Source organism: Physeter macrocephalus, chromosome 13, assembly GCF_002837175.3.
Source record: "Physeter macrocephalus isolate SW-GA chromosome 13, ASM283717v5, whole genome shotgun sequence".
Classification (NCBI taxonomy): Eukaryota; Metazoa; Chordata; class Mammalia; order Artiodactyla; family Physeteridae; genus Physeter; species Physeter macrocephalus.
Genome location: NC_041226.1, coordinates 65,912,574 through 65,934,149, shown reverse-complemented (window position 1 = coordinate 65,934,149; position 21,576 = coordinate 65,912,574). Strand labels below are relative to the sequence as shown.

At 41.2% G+C, this 21,576-nt stretch overlaps 1 protein-coding gene across 1 annotated transcript in view; it reads right to left on the bottom strand.

Annotated features, from left to right (window-relative positions):
* GPC6 (glypican 6) overlaps positions 1-21,576 on the bottom strand; it is a 1,083,120-nt gene that overhangs the window by 14,033 nt on the left and 1,047,511 nt on the right. The window contains exon 7 of the mRNA XM_024123209.2: positions 2,853-2,989. Coding sequence (XP_023978977.1) covers positions 2,853-2,989 — 137 coding nt within the window. The remainder of the gene's footprint in view (positions 1-2,852; positions 2,990-21,576) is intronic.

Below are 21,576 nucleotides of genomic sequence, written 5' to 3'. Positions count from 1 at the left end.
GCCGCTCCGCGGCATGTGGGATCCTCCCAGACCGGGGCGCGAACCCGGTTCCCCTGCATCGGCAGGCGGACGCGCAACCACTGCGCCACCAGGGAAGCCCATGGAATTTTTTTTTTAATAAAAACTTCTCTTGTGTGTTCCTCGATCAATTAATATTTGGGTGAGAAGAAAGCTTCAATTAAATTTACTCTAACAAATCTTTATTGGTTATCTACTTACAGTGTTATTAAATATAAAGTTATAGGGCTTTCCTGGTGGTGCAGAGGTTAAGAATCCGCCTGCCAATGCAGGGGACACGGGTTCGAGCCCTGGTCTGGAAAGATCCCACGTGCTGCGGAGCAACTAAGCCCATGCGCCACAACTACTGGGCCTGCACTCTAGAGCCCCTGAGCCACAACTACTGAGCCCGCGTGCCACAACTACTGAAGCCCGTGCGCCTAGAGCCCGTGCTCCGCAACAAGAGAAGCCACCGCAATGAGAAGCCCGCGCACCGCAATGAAGACCCAATGCAGCCAAAAATAATAGATAGATAAATAAATAAATAAAGTTATAATATTAAGATTCTATTCCAGTGGAAGAAATAAAAAGAAAGGTACTTAAAAAAAAACCCTTGAAATTGTAATTTTTCAATGGAAATAGAATTTGAGTCACAAATATTTGACAGCATTATCTTTTTAATAATACACTGGGTTAAATTCTGGAATATTCATGCAATTGATTTTACCGCATTAAGTTTGATGATTTCCCTCGCCCACATAAAGTCCTCCAATGGCTTCCCATAGACCTCAGGATAAAATTCAAATCTTGTCCCTGAGTACTGATCCAGGTGTGTCTCCACCTATGTGGTCCTTTCCCAACCTACAGTCCAACAGGAGGGTGTTTAAAGTTCCAAAATCCACTGTCTTCTCTCAAGCCACTGTGCCTTTTCATGTGTTGACAGACACCACTGCCATCACATAGTACTTAATTGACAGAGCCTTGCACAGTGCCTGGGTTGAGGGAGTGCTTAATAATATTGCTGATGAACTGAATGAACTGAATGTAGACCCACTAAATCTTTTACAGAGCGAAGACTCTGTTTCATTTATTCTTCTAACCTGGGGAGAACAGTATTTATCTGTCATTTGTTCTAGAGTCAGGGTATTAAAGTGAAAAGAATACTCTCTAGGGTTTGGGAGATTTCAGCTTTCACCCCTGTTAGTCGGCTAACCTTAGACTAATGTTTTACCCTGTCTCGTTTCCTGACACAGTGAGGAACTTGGCTGAACCATCGCAGACTCTTTTTGCTCTAACTTCAATGGTCTTTATCTTCCCCACTCATTTTCTTGATGGAATGTAGTCCGCTCCCCAGTCCCTGCCCAAAGCCTTTTTTTAATATTTCCTTTTGTAAGACACTGCATATGCGCTAATATCCAGTAACCTGTGTAACTTTCCACGGGAATGTAGTTCAAAACGCAGCCGCTGTTTTAGCCAAGGCTAAAAGATAAAACACAGATGTGCAACAGAGCAGCTCGGAAAATGAACCACTTTATTCATCAGGCCACTTGGTCACCCTTTACAGTGTCTTTTTGTACAGTCATTAGGAAAAGACACATTAGAGGCTGTTAATTCACAGCTGAATTTGCTGGCCCAAGGTCTCCTTCCTACGAGGTCAGACACTGATAAATCACTAAGCATTTTTGAGGAGAATGTTGTTGATAACCACGAATAGCCTCTGGGACCCTCATGACCTAAGATTTGCACATCGATATTTGGGGGTAACTTGAAACGATTCCAGTTTTTTCTACAGCTGTCTTGTTTTCGTCTTGCGAAGCTCTCTCTAGTATGGCTAGTAATCTCGTTACCAACAGATGCTAAAAAATGCAACGCAGCCGTGTAAGAAGTTACACCCAGTGAGCACCTCACTTGCACCCCTTCCTTCTGCAGCGTCTTCTGAACTGAAAAATATCTATAAATCTTCCTGTTCCCTTTTCATCACAGCTACTCCATATGCTTGAAACCGCCCAGTAACGCCCCAGGACAGTCCCCACTCTCAGGTTTTCCACCTGCTGGTTCATCCCCAAAGATTCCTTGAGTGCAATTTACCAGCTGCTCTGCCCACCTGTACCCCACGGAGGAGGGCTCAGGCAGACTCCTCCTGGGGGCTGCCAGGCCTGCCAACTCCCAGCCAGTTCTCCCGTCCAACTTCTCCACCCTATGAAAACTCAGGCCAAGCCCATTTCTGGGCCGAATCGAGAAATTCAGAAATTCCATACCACGTGGCAGTCGCATTGGACGGCGGAGCAGAGGATAAGAACAGAGCCATCTCTCATCAGGAGATTCCAATAGGACTTCTCAAGGCACGGAACCTGTGAGAACGCTTTCCTGGTTGTCCGTCTGTCATTTTCTTTTTCCCTAACCCTTTCAATGAGACTTCAGTATTTTTTTTTTCTCCAAGGGTGAAAAAGATTACAGTTGAATGTTCACTTCCTGTTTAACTTGTGATGGAAAAAAACCAGTAAGCTGTGCAAATTTAACTATAGATAAAAATAGCTCTGCTATCTTAAAGTCAGCAAGTGAACATAAAAAGCTCTTTGTGATCTCAGGATATCCGTAACCTGGCATCTGTCACCATCCCGCTGTCCAGAGGCGAGGCATTCAGAACAAGGATTCCACGCTTAATGGCACCTTGAGAGTAAGTGCTCCCAGGTGCCCATCACACCTGTCACTCTGAACAGCTGTCCCTAAGTGACGACTTGTCCCTCCACCCTCCGTTGCTTTTTGCATAAACAGGTCTGCAGCGCTGTGCCAGGAGAGCCTTCCAGGGCTAGACGTGCAATGCCCCATCCGTAAGAATAACGAGCCGCCCTCACCTGGCTTTGCTGTGCCCGTTCCAGCATTCCTCTTCGTTGGACGTGCCCGCCGTCACACTCTCGTCCTTGCAGATGGTGTAGGGCAATGCTGACCAGACCTTTTTAGAGAGCTTCAGTTTCTCTTTTATGTCTGTGACCTGATCAAGAAAGCAAGGAAAGAGAGTGAACATTCTCCCCAGGCGCCGTCCGTTTCTACACAAGGATGCAACTCAGGGGAAGGTTAGAGAGTCTGCTCTAGGACTAGCACAGACTCTCCATCAGCTTTAAGAGAGACGTCATCCTGCAGGATTTGTTGCCCAGGAAAGCCTCACTTCTTCCTTTCTCCATCTCCCTCTAGATTCCAGCAGAGAGCTCTCAGGTAATTGGCTCCTGGTTTTCCATCTTTTCTGTCCTCCCATCCCTTGAAGTAAAAACTTCTGAAGCATCTCAACTGGCTTCAGGTCCCTCTCCAGCTGGGAGAAATAGGTGTTCTCTATTGCAAACACCCTCAATATATTCTTTAGGATCCATATGCCTGGATGCCAGAGAAATGCACCTAAAGGATGCACGAAGAGATAACAGCACTTTCCCCAAAGGTCTACTCGTTTCTGCAAGAAATGAATATTGTCACTAATTCAGCTGCTGGTAACCCCTGCACGTGACCAAGTGACAAGCCCACACAGCACACTCTTGGACAAGCAACAGCAACCCCAACGCACTTAAAAATCTCTAGCAGCAGAGAGAAGAGTCATTACAAATACAAGCAAGTGTAAAATCCACAGCTCTGTGGATGGATGGCCGGGAGGAGCTTAGTACCAGCATCTTTAGTGCTTTCAGTCTCAGCACTGACTTTTCGTCTGTGGAAAAGGTAGAGAGAGAGATTCAGTACAATTCTGGCTCCATGATTAGCATCTAGTTTCATGCAGTCACGATCCTTATTTCCTATTCTGTCTACGTGAACATTGGGAAAATCTGTGGATGGTCGAAATGCCTCTGTTATAGGTTGAATTATGTCCCCCTAACGTCTGTATGCTGAAGCCCTAACCCTCAGTACTTCAAGAATAAGACCTTATTTGGAGATGGGGCCTTTACAGAGGTAAGGAAGTTAAAATGAGGTCATTAGAGTGGCCCTCATCCAATATGACTGGTGTCCTTATGAAAGGGGAAATTTGTACACAGAGATATGCATAGAGGTAAGACAATGTGACGAGACACAGGAAGAGAACATTCATCTACAGGCCAAGGAGAGAAACCTGGAAAAAAATCCTTTCCTCACAGCCCTCAGAATCAACCAATCCTGCTGACACATTGATTTGGGACTTCTAGCCTCCAGAACTGTGGGACAATACATTTCTGTGGTTTAAGCTGCCCGCACCTCATTATGACAGCCCTAGCAAAGCTATACAGCATCCTAGAAGGGAGGACCACTGACACTTGTAATCAGTGGCTTTTGGAAACAAAGTATTCTGTGTTTACTGGGGTCGGAGTACAGATGTGAGAAAAAATTCCAAAGATCTGTTGTCAGGTTTAAGAGGAAACACAGAGAAATAAAAGATCTCTGATCTTTCATGTTGTCCCTAGTCATATTTCTTGGTATTTCCAGAATTGTACAGTTTTTGTGTGTGTGTGTGTGTGTGTGTGTGTGTGTGTGTGTGTGTGTATTGCTGCTTTTTTTAATTGAAAAAAGCCCATGATTCTTTAGGAGGTGATACAAGATTATTTTCTGGTCAGACAGATCATAATTTCTACAATTTCTGTAATAACCATAAATTCCAAAGGTTCCTGCTCTTCCCACCCCAATTCACTTTTGGCACCTATATGTGAAATGTCACTTCTGAAAAATGGGGAAAAAATATGCTGAGGACTAGGTTTTTACCACAGTCCTCCTTTCCTGATGAAGAATCTTCTGATTGCTGAATTTTGAATTTGATACAAGAAAGATGAATAATATCTTACCCATACAAATCTTTTTCTAACTAGATGGCTGTCTCAGAAACAGAGTGATATTAGAAACAGCAGCCAATTCTCAGAGGGAAAGGAGCAATGGCTTCTCTTACCCTTCTGCACTTCTTCCAAATTCAGAATTTACTGAGCAATTCTACGAGCTGTAGCGGGGCGTCTGGCATAGGCTCTGGCTTCGTGATTTTAGGACACACAGAACTGTACAGTTTGGGGCCCTTGCTTATTTGTGATTCTGCTGATGACAGAAATGTCAGTCGTGGGAAATATCTGTTCGCCAGTAAGTACTGAAAATGACCAGAATGCTGAATCCAAGAACCTGGTACACACATCCTTCAATAGTGTGAGGTTACTTTTGTTTCAGAGCATAAAAAAATCCACAAGTAACGACCTTCCAAGGAGTAGCTTACAATCAGCAAATGCTTAGGGTAGCTTAAAAACGACACTCTCTGATTTCCGCCGTTTGTGCTGACTTTGGTCCCCGGGCTTCCCCCCCGGCTCTCCTTCCAGCCAATCTGACTGGCGAAGGGGGCTGTGAAGACGCCAGTCGTTTTCTGCTCACAATTCCTAGCACAGACGTGGGTACCTATCGTTATGGTTTTTAAAAAAATTTTTGTTTTAAAGATATGTGGCCATTTCTATCCAGCCATAGACGGATAGACAGTCTCTGTTTAACAATTATTCAAAAACCTTCAAACCCCCGAAACACCAACTAAGAAATGTTGAAAGCATGATAGAAAAACCACCATTCTGCAGCCATCTCATAGTAATAATTGATCTCAGTAAGTATCATCAAGAGATGCTGTTGTGGGTTGAATTGCGTCCACCCCAAAAGATGTTCGATCCTGCCTACCAGTACCTGTGAATGTGACCTTGACCTTATTTGGAAATAGAGTCTTTGCAGATGATCAAGTTAAAATGGGGTCATTAGGGTGGGCCCTAATCCAAGATGACTTTGTCCTTATTAAAAGGGGAGATTTAGCCACAGACACACATACACACACACACACACACACACACACATACACACACACACACAGGGAGGACATCACGTGAAGATGAAGGCAGAGATTGGGGTGATGCATATACAAGCCAAGGAACACCAGAGATGGCCAGCGAGCCACCGGAAGCCAGGGGACAGGCCTGGGACAGATTCTCCCTCACAGCCTCAGAAGGAAACAGCCCTACTGACACTTGGATCTCAGACTTCCAGCCTCCAGACTGTGAGAAATTAAATTTCTATTGTTGTAAGACACCCAGTTGGTGGTTACACAGCCCTAGCAAACCAGTGCAAGTGCAAAATAATACTGGGTAAAAGTTTAATGGGGAACAGGATATTTACACAATCCCAAAGCATTCCCCACAGATGACATTATTACAAAAGGATGACAGTCATCATTCTACGGTGCAGAAACTTGGCAGGCCCTACCTTAAACAAGTGATCAAAGTAACGGGACAGACTGATATTGGGTACCTCCTGATGTGATGGGACAAGAAGGACCTATCACTTATGCAGCGAAAATTCATAACCTGAATTCAATCATGAGGACACATTAGACAACCCCCAACTGAGGGATGTTTTACAAAACAACTGGCCTGTATTCCTCAAAAATGTCAGTCATAAAAGGTAAAGAAAAGCTGAAGAGTTCATCTAGATTAAGAAGAATAAGAGGTATGATGTCTAAATGCAGTGGACAGTTCTGGATTGGGCACTAGATTGGAAAAATAATTGCCAGGAAGGATATTGGCAAAATTTGAACACTGACTCTGTATTAGATAATATTGTATCAGTGTTAAAATTTCCTGAACATGAACTCATATTGTGATAACACAGGAGAATATCGTGTTCTTAGGAGATACACACTGGAGTATTTAGAACTAAAGAGTTATGATTTCCACAACTTATTCTAGAATGGTTCAAGAATAATAATAAGAATAAAAACACATAGATGTATAGAGCAAGAGAGAGTGAGAAAGCAAATTTAAGGAAATTTTAATAATTGGTAAATCTAGATGGAGGTATAAAATTTTTTCAAAAATTGCAATTTTTCAGTAAGTTTGAATTTTTTAAAGAATAAAACATGTCAAAAATAAAATCCTTCACATTTGATTTGTTTGGCAGGGTGTCACTCAATGTCTCTAACCTCTAACCTGGACTACCTGCTTAGGCCACTTATCCTCACTCTTCTAAACACAAACCCCAGAGGCAGAAATAGGTATTACATGTTCATCGCTAGTCCAGAAAATGATCACCAGCTTCAGGATGGAAATACTGTAAGCTTTATTCTGTCTCATAATAAATACACCAAGAATGAGCCTTCGCCTGTCTGCTTTTTTTTTATATAGAAATCCCACCTTTATGCTGTGGGAATCTGAACCAAATATATATATTTTGAGACAGAGAAAGTAAAATTGCATGACATCCCACTGATATCTCCTCTCTTAATATTTGCCAAATTGAACAGCGTATATGCTGCTGCTCTTTCTTTAAATCAAACTCAGGTACTGCATCTTTCATGGTGCATTCTCTGGCCCCCCTGGTTAAATTTGGATGGAACTTTCTGTGTTCCACAGGGGGCCCTGTTCATGATTCTGAGTACTGATCGCTCCGATCCCTTATAATTGGCTTACTTTTCTGACTCCCTCTTGGACCACATGCATCTTGAGGGCTGGGACAGGGTTCTAATTTGTCTTTATCCTCAGTGCTTAGAGGGGTTGGGTGACAAACCACCCCATTTTGCCCGGGACATAGGAGAATCTAGGACACTGAATTTTCAGCACCAAACCGGAAAGTGCCGGGCAAACCAAGATGAGTTAGACACACAGGTCTCAGCACACAGTAGGTGTTCAATAAATGTTGGTTGAGAAAATAGGTTTCATTGCCCTAGTATATTACAAAGTCATGGACCTTATGGCTAACACAAAGTAGTTGGGGGGTGTCACACACTGTGGGCTCTTATCTCAAAAGGGTGGGGAGGCGCCGAGGGTCCTCCCAGGAGTTGTATCTGGCTTAGTGAGGGGTGAGGGTCCCTTCTGACCGTTCACTACAGCACATTTTATAATCAGGTCACTTTCACTCTGGCATTTCAGAAGCCAGGCATTTTCATTGTGCAACTGAAGGCGATAACGGCAAAGGCGCAGTGAGAGAGGCAAATGCTGTTTTAACATTCTGCACGAAAACATCATCCAATTCACTTCCAGGCTGGGGTGGTGAGGCAGACAGCTGAAAAAAATGGACACTATTAGCCACTGGAGAGGAATATGCCTTTGATTCTAAAGACTAGCTGAATGATTGCACTTTGCTTTCTGGTATCAAAGTTTTTTCAATTCTCACATCGTTTAGAAGTATATTTTCATTTTCTTTTCTTTTTCTTTTTGAGTAATAAGGTAACTTACTTTGCTGTAGCTCTAGATCTGAGTTGTTTTTTTTTCTTCCTGGAGACTTAAGTGTACACAATAGTGTGCTAAATTTTATGTTAGCAAGCATTCTTGGTAGAAATATGTTACTGACAGTAAGAGTGAGCCCTAATTCATTAATAATACCAACTTGATGGGAACGAACACCTGGGATCAGATGTGGAATTTACAACTTCTTTTCCCTGCTTCCCAAGTGAGCCATTCTAGGACAGATTAACTCTCTCCAATACTTGCAAATTATATTTACCGTTTGTCCAGTGTTACATTAGGAGTACTGTACTATTAGTAATACCTGTGTACTAAGTATTTTTCATCTATGCTATTGACAGATTGTGAAAGTTAAACAACAATTTCTGTTATGCTATAGGAATCTGATCCAAATAGATACTGTTGGGATCCACAGGGAAAATGTGAGCCCTCTTAGAGAACTTATCGGGACTTGATCCTGATTTCTGACCATTTCAACTACTGGCTTCAGTAAAGGCAGACACTCTCAGTTTAAAGCCTGTCAAGGGTCCTGAATACTTGACTATAGAAACACAGTGATACCATTTTCATACCCACCCTACAGAATTGTACAATTACATAAAAGAGGGAGGCAGCTGACAAAGTGGAGGGGTTGCTGAAAACGAAGGGATTAGTAAAAACAAAGAGCATAAAGAAGGACTGTCCAAACACTGTCGCCTGATAACTTCAGTTAAGAAGTAATCTTGCCCCAAACATTTAACCTGAATCTTATCAGGCTTCTGACTTAACAACTCCCAGTTTACAGGAAGTATTAGGGATAGAGGTATAAACTAAGTAACACCACAAATAAATGATCAGACACATCCAGTGTGTGGGATATTATATAAGATAACAGGCCTTGACTCTTCAAAAGAAGAGGGAGAAAGAGAAAGGAAGATTGTTGTAAATGAAAATAAAAACAAAAACAAAACTCTAAAAGCATAACAACCACATGCTATGTGAAGACTTTAACTGAATCCTGGATCTGGAGGTGGGTACTGAGGGTTAAGAGAGAGTTTTGAGATAATTGAGGAATTTTGATCATAGTATAGGTAGTAGATGATGTTACTGAATTCCTGTTAATATTCTTAAGTGTAATCACGGTATTGTGGTTGTGTAGGAGACTATCCTTGCTTTTAGAAGATTCACAAGGAGGTATTCAGAGACAGTGTTATTTTGTCTTAGACTTACTTGAAAGTAGCAAGAAAGTCAACCATGACTTTGAATCTACACCAAGAATACATGGATGTTAACTTTACTATTTTTCCAACCATTTCGGTGTCATTTGAAAAAGTTAAAAATAACAGAAGGTTGGGAAAAGAAATAAGACTTTATTGTCAGGGCACATGGTGTTTAAGAGCCTCGCTGCATTCAGCTTAGGGCAGTAACTGACTCAAAACAATTGAGGGCTAACTGGGAGCTTTCATCGAGCTAAGGCACTTACATTCGATCTTCACAACTCTGTGCTAAAGTATTACTCCCTGCTTGCAACTGAGAAATGGGGGTTTAGAGAAGTGAAAAAAAATGGCGACCCATCTAGTAAATGGCAGAGATGAAATTCACATTCAAATGTAGACTTCAGAGTTGTTACTCTTAACCACTAGGCTTGATAGGGATGCTGCCTATAGCTCTGGCCTCCAACTTGTGTGTGTTGGTTTGGTGGTGGGTGATGTGCATGTCCTTAGGGGTGGGTAAGATGATTCAATGTGATTCAAGACAAAGACATTAGAACTTCTATTTCTATTTTTTAAATATAAAAATATAAGGGGAATTAAGCCTTCCTAACATTTCATCTCTCTACCGATTGATGTGCCTTCAATCGGTCCTTGTAGCAGTGGCCATTTCTCAGTTATCCCATGGGAAGAGTGAGACTACACATTGGGAAAAGGCTTGAAATGGCACCTTCCCCTCCCCTCGTTAGCTGGTTCCTGGGGTATTGAAATCTATCCCAGTTCATAAGTGCTGGTTAAATGCATTTATGGGCTAGATTATGTAGTTTTAACTAATTCATTAAATGGACCAGTGACTTAAAATGACTTTTGCAAAGAAACTTTGGATTTCTTTCTTTTCAAACAGTGCAAGCACAAGTGAAGAACAGTAAAATGGCAGGTATGATACTTCCCTCACTCTTGATACATCTGTAACATTACAGAGTAAAAATAATAAAGGCTCTGTATTTTATCTCACTCTTCAAAAGTTTCTATTTTTTGCATACATCTCACAAGGTACAGAGTATATTAGTTCAGCAGTGCTTATATATAATTTATGCATAAATAGTTATAAATATACTGGGTGTCTATGATTCTGATTTTTTGCTGATAGAAATGTGAGATCAAAAAAAATTGGAGCTTGCTAGTCTGTAGCACAGGGACTGACACAATATATTTCGAATCACTGACTTAGCAAGCAAAAACATTTAGTGAAATCAGTTTAATGAGATAGGGAAGTGTATTATAATTTAGAAAAAGTTCCAATACATTGGTTAAATAAGAAACAAGGCTTTTGTTGCTAGCATTCATCCATTAAACACTTCGTACATGTCTTCTATAAGTCAGGTTTTCTGCTACCCCTTGGGGATACAAACATGGCTGGTACATAGTTATTGCTCTTGAAGGGTTCCTAGCAACCCTGGCTAGAGGCGGGTAAACAGACACAGAGCAAATAGGATAGTCATGGGTAAGCAAAGGGCTCTGGGGGCACTGACATCAATTTGTCCTGAAATTTCCTTTCTGGGGAAAAACATTCCCTCCCAAGCAAATAAAGCTTTGCTGATATTTGCTTTTTGGTGGCTGCTGAACTCTGCCATGGGGACTGTTAGGAAGCTGGGTAATTAGTCATTTCTATCTGGAGGGAGAAAAGCAAAAAATGTATCATGTCCTCCCAAGTTTTCCCCTCCAACGATGGGCGGATTTTATCTATGCACAAGTCATCGCTTTTAGCCACCACTCTGGTCTTTAGCTCCTCCTTTTGCTAAGGAGTAGCTGTGCTTTCCTGACTCCAGGGGAATATCTGCTCCACGGTAGAGATTGCTAAACAGCACTGTGCATGTCCTGGGTTTTTAAGAAATATTTGTTCAATGAATAAATACATGTACAGCATTGCCAATTTTCTGCCAAGGGAAGTAAGATTTCAAAAATGATTGGTTATCTGTCAGCAGCTGCCTTTTGGACTTTCCTTTGGAGAGGAAGGAAGACATGGGCATATTCAGTCAGACTTTCTGAAAAAAACTGCTTTCCCCTGACCTTATCACTGCCGAGCCAGAGGGAGATCTCAGATGATACCTCCAATCCTCTAAGTAGGAGTCTAGTCTCCTGCCTTCTTGAATGTCATTCCAGGTGTAATTTACACAGGTAAGACGGAAGAACCTTGGAGATCTCAGAGGCAATCTGGGCTTGGGGGAAAAAACGCATGAGAATTTAACTAAAAATGGAATGAATCCCATCTTAGACAGCCTTTACAATCCTTATAAAGACATACCGTTTCCAGTAACTTCCCTTTGGTTTTCTAAGCGAGTGACCTGTTAAATTTTGATTGGGAGTGTTTTCGAACTTTGTTATTACCTTTGGTTCTATATGGATTCTTTGATGGGGCATATTTGATCTCTTCCAAGAGACTTTGCCTATGGCTGTCCATCTACTACCTCAGGCCCATCTACCCTGGACCTTTTCTATCCTCTGGATCTTGCCTGTGAAGTGTGAGATGTGAACTGTCAGAAGACCCCCTGCTGTCTTCCCTCAATCATGTCGGGACCAGAATTCACTTCGCTGGATACCTGTGGTGTGTACCTGGCTGGATGCCCTATCTGTTCACAACTTCAGAAAGATTCCAGTGTACCTATGTCATCTGTATGGAAACATAATGTAACTGGATGTAAATAATATATACCATATCTTTAGAAAAAAGATGGTAGATATTTAAAGGGCTGTACACTAAATAATACAAGTTGAGGGGGTGAAAAAAAAACAATGTGAATATTTTATAGGCTGAACGTCATTTGTTAGCTTTGGAAAACAATCTGTTTCAAGAAATAAAGGCAGCCTTTATTTAAAAATGGTACATGATACCATTTTTTCAACCTGAGAGTTTAATAATCTGGTTTCAGAGACGGTGACCTCATCCAGCTTTACTCTAGAGAAGAATGCTCTTTTCTTATAGCACCAAGTCATTCAACTGGTGTCAGCCTGTATTGGAATTCAAGCCGCGTATCCACCTCCAGTGCTCAAACGATGGTCTGCATGCACGTGTTCATGACTCCTCACCTGACATTACATCCAGATCGTCTGGAGTAGAGTATTTAAAGTTCCAACGTCTCAGAGGGAATGCTAATTTCTCTAATGGGGCCAAATACCTGTGAATACAATCTTCCTAGTATTCTTAAGGAAGTGGGGTTACTGATGCCATTTAGTTCAACGAGGAGGCTGAAGACACATGACATGCTTAATCTACTTGTTCGATTTATGTTGAAGCTTGAACTCAAGTCCATTCTTCTGATACGGCTTTTAGGATCCTATTCACAAGAACATCAATTTTCCATTTGTTCTGAGTCTGTGAAACTCTTTGGTGTTATTTTTCAGGTCTCAGATTGTCCCTGTCTCTCGTGTAATGTTTTGGTAGGTTCTGGAATGCTTGCAGAAATCACCTGTGACACCTGTTCTTTCTGGAAGCTTCTAAATAGGTCTTGGGGATGACACAGCAGGCTCCCGTTACATGCAGTTTATCAGTGAACCCAAAGCAGACTTTGGCTACACAACACTGTCACCCAGCACTCTGCTGAGGGCTTGGGTCACAAGACAATCTAAAACCAGCCTTGCGTTCTGGGCTGTCTCAGATGTTCCCAGGGAATTCAACAAAATGTTCTTATCTGTTACCACGTGACATATTCTCCCTATTGGGGATTGGTGTTTTTCACATTACTTGCCAAAGACATAAACACATAGGCATTTTGTAGGAAAAACTAAGAGAGATGAAAAAACTGGTAGGAAGTGAGAATCGTTGAAGGTTCAAAAAGACACGGCGTAGTTTTGTCAAGTTTCTCCGGGGATTGGGAATTGGATAAAAAATTTGAAAGTCTGCACCATCCTCTCTGGCTTCAGGTTTGGAGTTTCTCGGCTAGAGGATGACACTATATTAAAAGCATGACCTTGAAAAGACAGATGGAGCTTTTTTCTGGCAAAACACTGGTCCTCAAAGTGGAATAAACATGGGAAACACTTTCTTCCTCTGCTGTTCAGGTCAGATTTTTGCGGCAGATCTTAAGAAAACAATAGCGAAGTTTCAAATCTTCACACTCGTACCTAATGTCCTGATTGTACCTCATTCCTGAATGGTATTATAACTTAGGCAAGAAAGGGTAGTACACGTTCTACACATCCTTGAGAGATGGCACAGTTTGACATCGAACTAATCTCTAATTCAAGAGTGAAAAGAAAAAGGCAGAAAGACGTTTGGTTCGCGGAAATGCACACGATCAAAGTATTACTTTGCACAGTGGGCACCTAAATTGTGGCATTATTTACTTCTCAAGACTGAAAATAGAAGTAACTTCAAGAAGTGGTTTTTATCACTGCATCACGGAAAATAGAGGCTCAGCAGAGCTCCCATGGCCCAACACTTCTAGAGCATTCTTGACAGATACTCATCTAGACTCAGTTTAAATGTTTCCAATGACAGATATCAATGCTAATATGAAGAGGACTTGGGATTTGCTGCCTGACCCAAAGCAAGTCACTGCCCCTCTCCGAGCACTTCCGGGGGTTTTCATGGACAAGGCTTGACTACGAAGCATAAGCATGTTCTTTCTCCCCCTCCTGTGACTGGCATTGAGATGGAGCTCCCAACTTTCCCTCTTGCTTTGCTTTGTTCCTTTGCAATCTACGTGGATTCTGTTTTTTTCTGCGCATCACCTGGTAAAGTCTCCTTTTGATTCATTTCTGACCTTAAGTCTGTCCAACCTTTGCTCTCTCACTCTCTGCTCCCAGCTTTTGAGACCAGCTCTGTCTTCCTCGATTGCTACCTTTGGTCTCTATTGCTTCTCAGGCATTATTTTGGCAGTGTAGGTGCAGACATCCCACGGAGCTTTCCCTGATCTAGAGCATGAATTGTGACAAGTGCCGATTCTAAGTTAGGTTATTAGACATGCGGTCTTCATGATGTCGGATAGGAAGATCTCAGAGGCATGCTCAAATGAAGAGAAAGAATTCAGTATTTCTAGCAGTTATAAAGCAGTTTGGATATTTAAAGACTGACCTCTGCTTCCACCATCATTTATTCTATCACTATTGAATGAAAACTTTTGGAAGTTCTTTGTGGCTCAAAAAGCAGATTTCCCTCACTTTCCCTCAATTTTCTGATATAGCCAACAAGATCATGGCGGTGGCTTGGACTGATCCCTTTGTATGGGACTAACCTGGAAATTAACACTAATTCAGGAAAGTGCCAGAAAAAGCTTATATATTTAATAGCCCAATTTTGCCAACATGAAAAAAGCTTGAAGTTCTGAACATCCAGTCTTGCTGAAAAAATTCTGATTCTTTGCCAGCTATTACTTCAAGTGTGCGATCTCTCCGCAGGATCTTTGATGATACTCAGAAAATCCATATAGAGTCTCTAACTCTACCTGTGATTGAGATACTGCAGTGATTCTGTTAAGCTCATAACCACCTGAAGTTACTCTTAAAATGTTGAATTTTCATCTTCAGGGAATGAAATCCAGGGCATTACAAGTATGTCTGCTAATTTAAAAAGGGGGAGGAGGCATGGCAAAGCATTCAAGTTGAGGCATTCCTGAATATTTTAGGATCCATCATTTAATTCTAAATGTGTGGGGCTGTATTCTTTCACACCAAAGCTGAGAAACAGGTGTGTATTCTGGTCTTTTGCTCCGAAGTCACTACAGATACTTGGAACTTACCAAGGAATAAGAAATATCCTTTTGCTTATGCAAGATTGGTGTAATTGAGCAGGGCCTTCTTAAGTAGGATATTACAAACATGATTCCATCCAACAGCAAGAGGACCCACAAAGATGTACACACATTGGAAAAATAATTTAGGTGAAGCATAGAAAAATATTCAGCAAGTGGTGGGTGGAAATCAGATTTCTCTAAATTCTAAAACCATTTAGGGTAGAGATGGGTTGACCTAAATCTCTTATGGAATAGGCGACAAAAAGCATACAAATCTCTTTTGGGCATGTGTGATTTGATTTATACTTAACTATGTAGACTTATACTTCGTGGTGAACAATAAATGCTATTTTTGCATCTATTGTGTTATATTCATGATAGAACACAATGTTCTGCCTTTTCCTTCATGGATTTATTGGGAATTGATTCTAGTTTAATTGCCAGTGATTTAGGCCTAAGGGAATTTGAAGAACAACAGAATGAGATACTAATAAATGCAACCAAGGAGTCAATCACAGGACCCAAGGATGTCCATTAACTCTAACTCAGACCTGTAGTCTATACACTGGGAAGAGAAGAACATGATAAGTGGATAATTCCTTCTGTGGGTCTTAACTTCAACATCTCTTCTCTAGGGCTGGCCTTGACCCCCAGGGCCACTTAGGATCTCCCCTGTATGTTCGCACAGGTATGCCTCTGGTTTTTCCTGTCATAACGATTTCCCCATTCATTGGGACTGTGGATCTTCCCTCCCAGATTGCAGGTGACATCAGGGCAGGACCTCTGTCATTTATGTTCAGCATATCCTAGGAGATGAGTGTCCCATCTGGCACAACACCTGGTTTATGGCAGCAGTCAATAGACAGCCAGTGGATAAATAAACGAATGAATAAATGTAGTAGAGTAGGCAGAGGGCAAATCTAAATTCTGAGTCTCTAAATTAAATTGTAAATGAAATTTGAATAGTAGATCTCCTTACTTGCAAAATAAATTGTTGCCTTAGGGAGGGGCATCTCTTATAAAACTCCCTACTTTATGGAGAAATGGTTGTGTGGGGTCTACTTATGGCTAGTTGGTTCAATTAAACACACACACACACACACACACACACACACACACACGCATATCAGTTTAGTGTTTACAATGTACTGGGCACACAGTCACATACACAAGATGGTCTTGCCTTCAGGGAACTTACTACCCAGTGAGAGAACAGACTTACACATAAATAAGCATAATCAATTGCTCACAGGTTTCAGGGCTGTAGGGCACTAGAAGTCAAGTCAAAGTTTTATTGTTGAGGAGGAGGTGGCATCGAGGGAGGCTTCAAGGAAGAGGTGGCAGTTGAACTGAGCCTTAAAGGAGGAGTAGCTCCTACAGGTAGAAGGGTTGGGGAGATCTCTTTTTGGTAGAGGGGGCCTGAGTGGCAAAAGTTCATAGATGTGAAGGCTCTTCATTACGGGAGAGAAGCAGATGTGCACGGAGTGTGGAGATGTGTTTGCTTTAACTGTGACTTTGGCAAAGTCGCATCATTTCCCTACAATTTGGTTTCAAAATGGGGAAACTACTGCTCTTCCCTGCCCCCTGCCAACTGTCTTCTTAAAGACTTAATAACGCTCAATAAGTTAATATATTGCGAGGGGACTCGGAGCTGGAAGTTCTTAATGAGTAGAAACATCACCATGGGGACAGATGGCACAGGGGGACGAAAGTGCACTCTTTCTGGGAAATCAAGTTCTTACTCCTGGGAGGTAAATTACCTTTTCCTGGGAGCCATCTGGTTACCTTAAAGATCCAATTTACCCCGTGGGGGCACCAAGGAGGGGTGCCATTTACTCCCCTTATGATTAGACTCCAGTGCCATCATAGTACTTGACTTTCACCTTTACATCTTAACCATCCAATAACCTAGACTGATTCTCTTGGTCTCCTCCAAGTGGCAAAGATGTCAGAGGTCCCTTTTTTAGCTCTAGTGGGAGAGGAACAATCTTTTAAAATAGAAGAATGTCCATTCTGGGCAAGGAAACAATGAACGTCTAAAGCAGCAACATCCAATAGAAATATGATGTGAGCCACAAATGTAATTTAAAATTTTCTAGGAGCCATATTAAAAAAAGTAAAGTGAAGATAATTTTAGGAATATATTCTGTTTAACCCAAGCCATCCAAACTATTATTGTTTCAACATATAATGAATATGAAACATTTTAATTAGATAGTTTACATTCTTTTTTGTATTAAGTCATCAAAATCTGGTGTGTGTTTTATGCTTACAACCCATCTCAGTTCAGTCTACTGAAATCTCCAGTGCTCAATGGCCATATGCGGCTGGTGGCTGCCATGTTGAGAACATAGGTCTAAGGTCCTTCCCGGGCACATCGGGAAGTGGGGGCCAGTGACATGGTGGGAGGAGCTGAGTTGTTTGAATGAGTTGAAGGCAGGCTGTTAGCTGAACATTAGAGGGTTCAGTATGTCTTTCTGAATTCTTTGGGTAGGTGGTACTTCCCATCAACAGAACTCATTTCCATCCTTTTCTTTGGTTCCATTCTCCTGCCCTCCACTGCGTCCCCCTGCTCAACGGCCCAAAGTGCACCCACCAGGAAAGAACTGGATTGAAATTAGGTTACATTTGAAGTCTGGTTGGGCTCCAGCGTTTCCCTAGAATCGCTTCCATTTATATAGATGGGAACATGTTGCATTTAGTTTTGTGACATCTGCCAATATTTTGTCTATGTATGCGGCAGAGATTTTTTTGGCTTACATTTATTTATTTTTATGGAAGTATAACGATCATCCAGAAAAGTATACAAATCATATACAGACGAACAGATCGATGAATTTCTACCAAGATACTCATGGAACAAGCCACCAGCTACGTGGCAGTACCGCAAAAAAAAAGGAAAATATGTTAAAAGGTTTTCTTGGATCCCATTCCCCACGAGATTCATTCTCTCGGAAATTAATTGCATCAAGTCATTGATATGCAGGGATTACAGGTTACCGAAGAGCAGAGAGTTTCTTATTGATGTACTGTAATTTTGAGATTATAATTTGTATCCATTTTAAAGACAAAGGACTGTCAAAAAGTTGATACAAAAGAAATAAAGTTCAAGGCAGCCCAACACCATTCCACCTTTTCCTTCAAGAAGTCCAGCCTCACCTGTAGGCATTTAGAGACCGCCTTTCACCACGGCCACCAGATGGCAGTGCTGTCCAATCTTTCTGCCCCTTCCAGCACTTCCCACATTCTTTCTCCCAGAGAATAAAATTGTAGATTGTTCCACTGCATATAAAACTGACAACCCTGTTATTTTAAACTTGAAACTGACAGGCTGTTATTTTAATGAGGTCTGCCAGAGCCAAGGTTAACCAAAGCTTTATTTCCCTACAAAATGTTAAGGCCAGAGTTCTAAAAGAGGGCTGTGAAATTTTATGTTATTGATACTTTCTCTGACTGTACAAGTTTTAAGATATTTTTTGACAAGTAGAGCTACATGACAAATATAGACATGTGTTTATATGTATAGTCAAATCTGTATTAAAATTTGTTCAAATTTCACCCAATAAGTCCTTTTGCTCTGTTACATTCTGTGAAAAATTTTTAAAAAGAAATCCTTTCTACAGTTACATGTTTCTGCCTATTTTGAAGCAAAAGTATGTATTTTTAGCACTTTGACTTTTTAGCTTAATGAGTCAAAGGAAAATTTAAGGCTATTTTAATCTCATTAATATTCCAAAATGAAATCATGTGTAGTATCTGATTCTTTATTTCTGCAAAAAAAGCTTAGGTCCAGAACAGTAAAACTTAAAAAGGATTTTCTTTTTATAATAGGTACTTCTACAATGTGTGATGATTAATGGAATTATAATTTATTTCCTTTCACTTAAATGTCTTTTTATGTTGATCAGGGAAGTATTTAAAGTCAGTTGCTAACTGTGCCCATATTAAAAACTTTAGCAACCACCTTTTTTCAAGTGATTTTGCTAACATTTTTTGCACCTCTTTAATCGGCTCCACAAAATAATTTTTAACAATTAACATATCTTCTTGTCTGAAGTTATGAACACAGATCCTGCAAATACTCAATCCAGTTCTACATTTAAAGAATTTATCTGAATGAACATTGTCATCAGCGACTCTTGTGATTGGCCAAAGACCTATCCACAAAGAGACAAACTCAGTAAGAGCCTTGATTTCTGAAGTGGGCCTCGAATGAATTCATGTTCAGTCATTATTCGTTGGTGGCAACATCAATTCAATTCACGAACACTTAACGCAAACCTACTATGTAGAAAGACAAGCCTTACAAAACCCAGTAAGGGGGGCTTCCCTGGTGGCGCAGTGGTTGAGAGTCCGCCTGCCGACGCAGGGGACACGGGTTCGTGCCCCGGTCCGGGAAGATCCCACATGCCGCGGAGCGGCTGGGCCCGTGAGCCATGGCCGCTGAGCCTGCGCGTCCGGAGCCTGTGCGCCGCAACGGGAGAGGGCACAACAGTGAGAGGCCCGCGTACCACCCAAAAACAAACAAACAAACAAAAAACCCAGTAAGGAACTGTGCCTTCAGAAGCAGCTATATAATTTGCAGACGACAGCGCAAAATGTGAATGTAGGGCTCCTTGTTAAAAAACTATGAAGAATTTCAATCTGGCCAGAGCAGAGCATTAAATCAAGTGTGGGCTGTTTTAAATGTGTGCCCCGTACAGCTTCCCAGGGGGTACACCCAACAAAGCTGGTCCTGCTGGCCCTCAGGAAGCTGCAGTTTAGTGGGTGTTCACTGATATATACAACCAGGAGATGAGACAGATCCTGACAGTAATCATAACAGCAGTGATGGCTACCAACCTATGAGCAATAAGAGCCATATTACCTCTAATTTGCATAAAAATGGTGAGAGGGAGTTAATGGTGCCCTCATTTTACAGACTGAGAACTGCAGCTCTCTTGTGACCTTTTCATTTAGTGAGATGTCATTAAGTGCTTGTATGTGGCAGACACCATGTTAAACTCACCACTCACACCTCATTGTTTAAACCTCTCAATGCCACTTGAACAATTAGGACCCTGAGGCTGTAAGAGGTCAAATCATGTGGGCTTAATCACATAGTACAAGTAGCAGGGCCTGGTTTTGAACCTTGAGAGTTGGGGCTCCAGAGCCTGCAGTCTTAAATTAGCCAATACAGCAGAACTGGCCCCCCGCACACTTCAACTCATTCTAAAAGCAGTGTGTCCTGATGGTAGGTCTCACTCATTTCAAAAAAGGATGGAAAATATATCTGGGGAGGGGACAGCACAGTGCTTTGGAAATCTTTGTGTTCCCTCCAAATTATTGGCCTGTGCTAATTTTCTAGACCTTCTCCAATACTTATAAGACTATAGCTGCCTCGCAATTTACTGATTATCAACCTTTTCTAACACCACTATGTTTTTCTTTCTTTCTTTTTTTTTTTTTTTTTTTAAGTTGTACACTCATGTTCACAGCACAAAACCCTAGAGGTAGAAACAACAGATGAATGAATAAAATGTGGCATGTGCAATAGTGGAATATTATTCAGTCTTAAAGAAATGAAATTCTAATATATGCTGCAACATGGATAAACCTTGATGACATGCTAAGTGAAATATGCCTTCATAGTGTCTGGCCTTACATTTAGGTCTTTAATCCATTTTGTTTATTTTTGTTTATGGTGTTAGGAAGTGTTCTAATTTCATTCTTTTACATGTAGCTGTCCAGTTTTCCCAGCACCACTTATTGAAGAGGCTGTCTTTTCTCCATTGTATGTTCTTGCCTCCTTGATCAAAGATAAGGTGACCATATGTGTGTGGGTTTATCTCTGGGCTTTCTATCCTGTTCCATTGATCTATATTTCTGTTTTTGTGCCAGTACCATACTGTCTTGATTACTGTAGCCTTGTAGTATAATCTGAAGTCAGGGAGCCTGATTCCTCCAGCTCCATTTTTCGTTCTCAAGATTGCTTTGGCCATTCGGGGTCTTTTGTGTTTCCATACAAATTGTGAAATTTTTTGTTCTACTTCTGTGAAAAATTATTCTTTTTGTTGCAATGGTAAATGGAAGTGTTTCCTTAATTTCTCTTTCAGATTTTTCATCATTAGTGTATAGGAATGCAAGAGATTTCTGTGTATCCTGCTACTTTACCAAATTCATTGATTAGCTCTAGTAGTTTTCTGGTAGCATCTTTAGGATTCTCTACGTATAGTATCATGTCATCTGCAAACAGTGACAGTTTTACTTCTTCTTTTCCAATTTGGATTCCTTTTATTTCTTTTTCTTCTCTGATTGCTGTGCCTAAAACTTCCAAAACTATGTTCAATAATAGTGGTGAGAGTGCGCAACCTTGTCTTGTTCCTGACCTTAGTGGAAACGGTTTCAGTTTTTCACCATTGAGGACGATGTTGGCTGTGGGTTTGTCATATATGGCCTTTATTATGTTGAGGTAAGTTC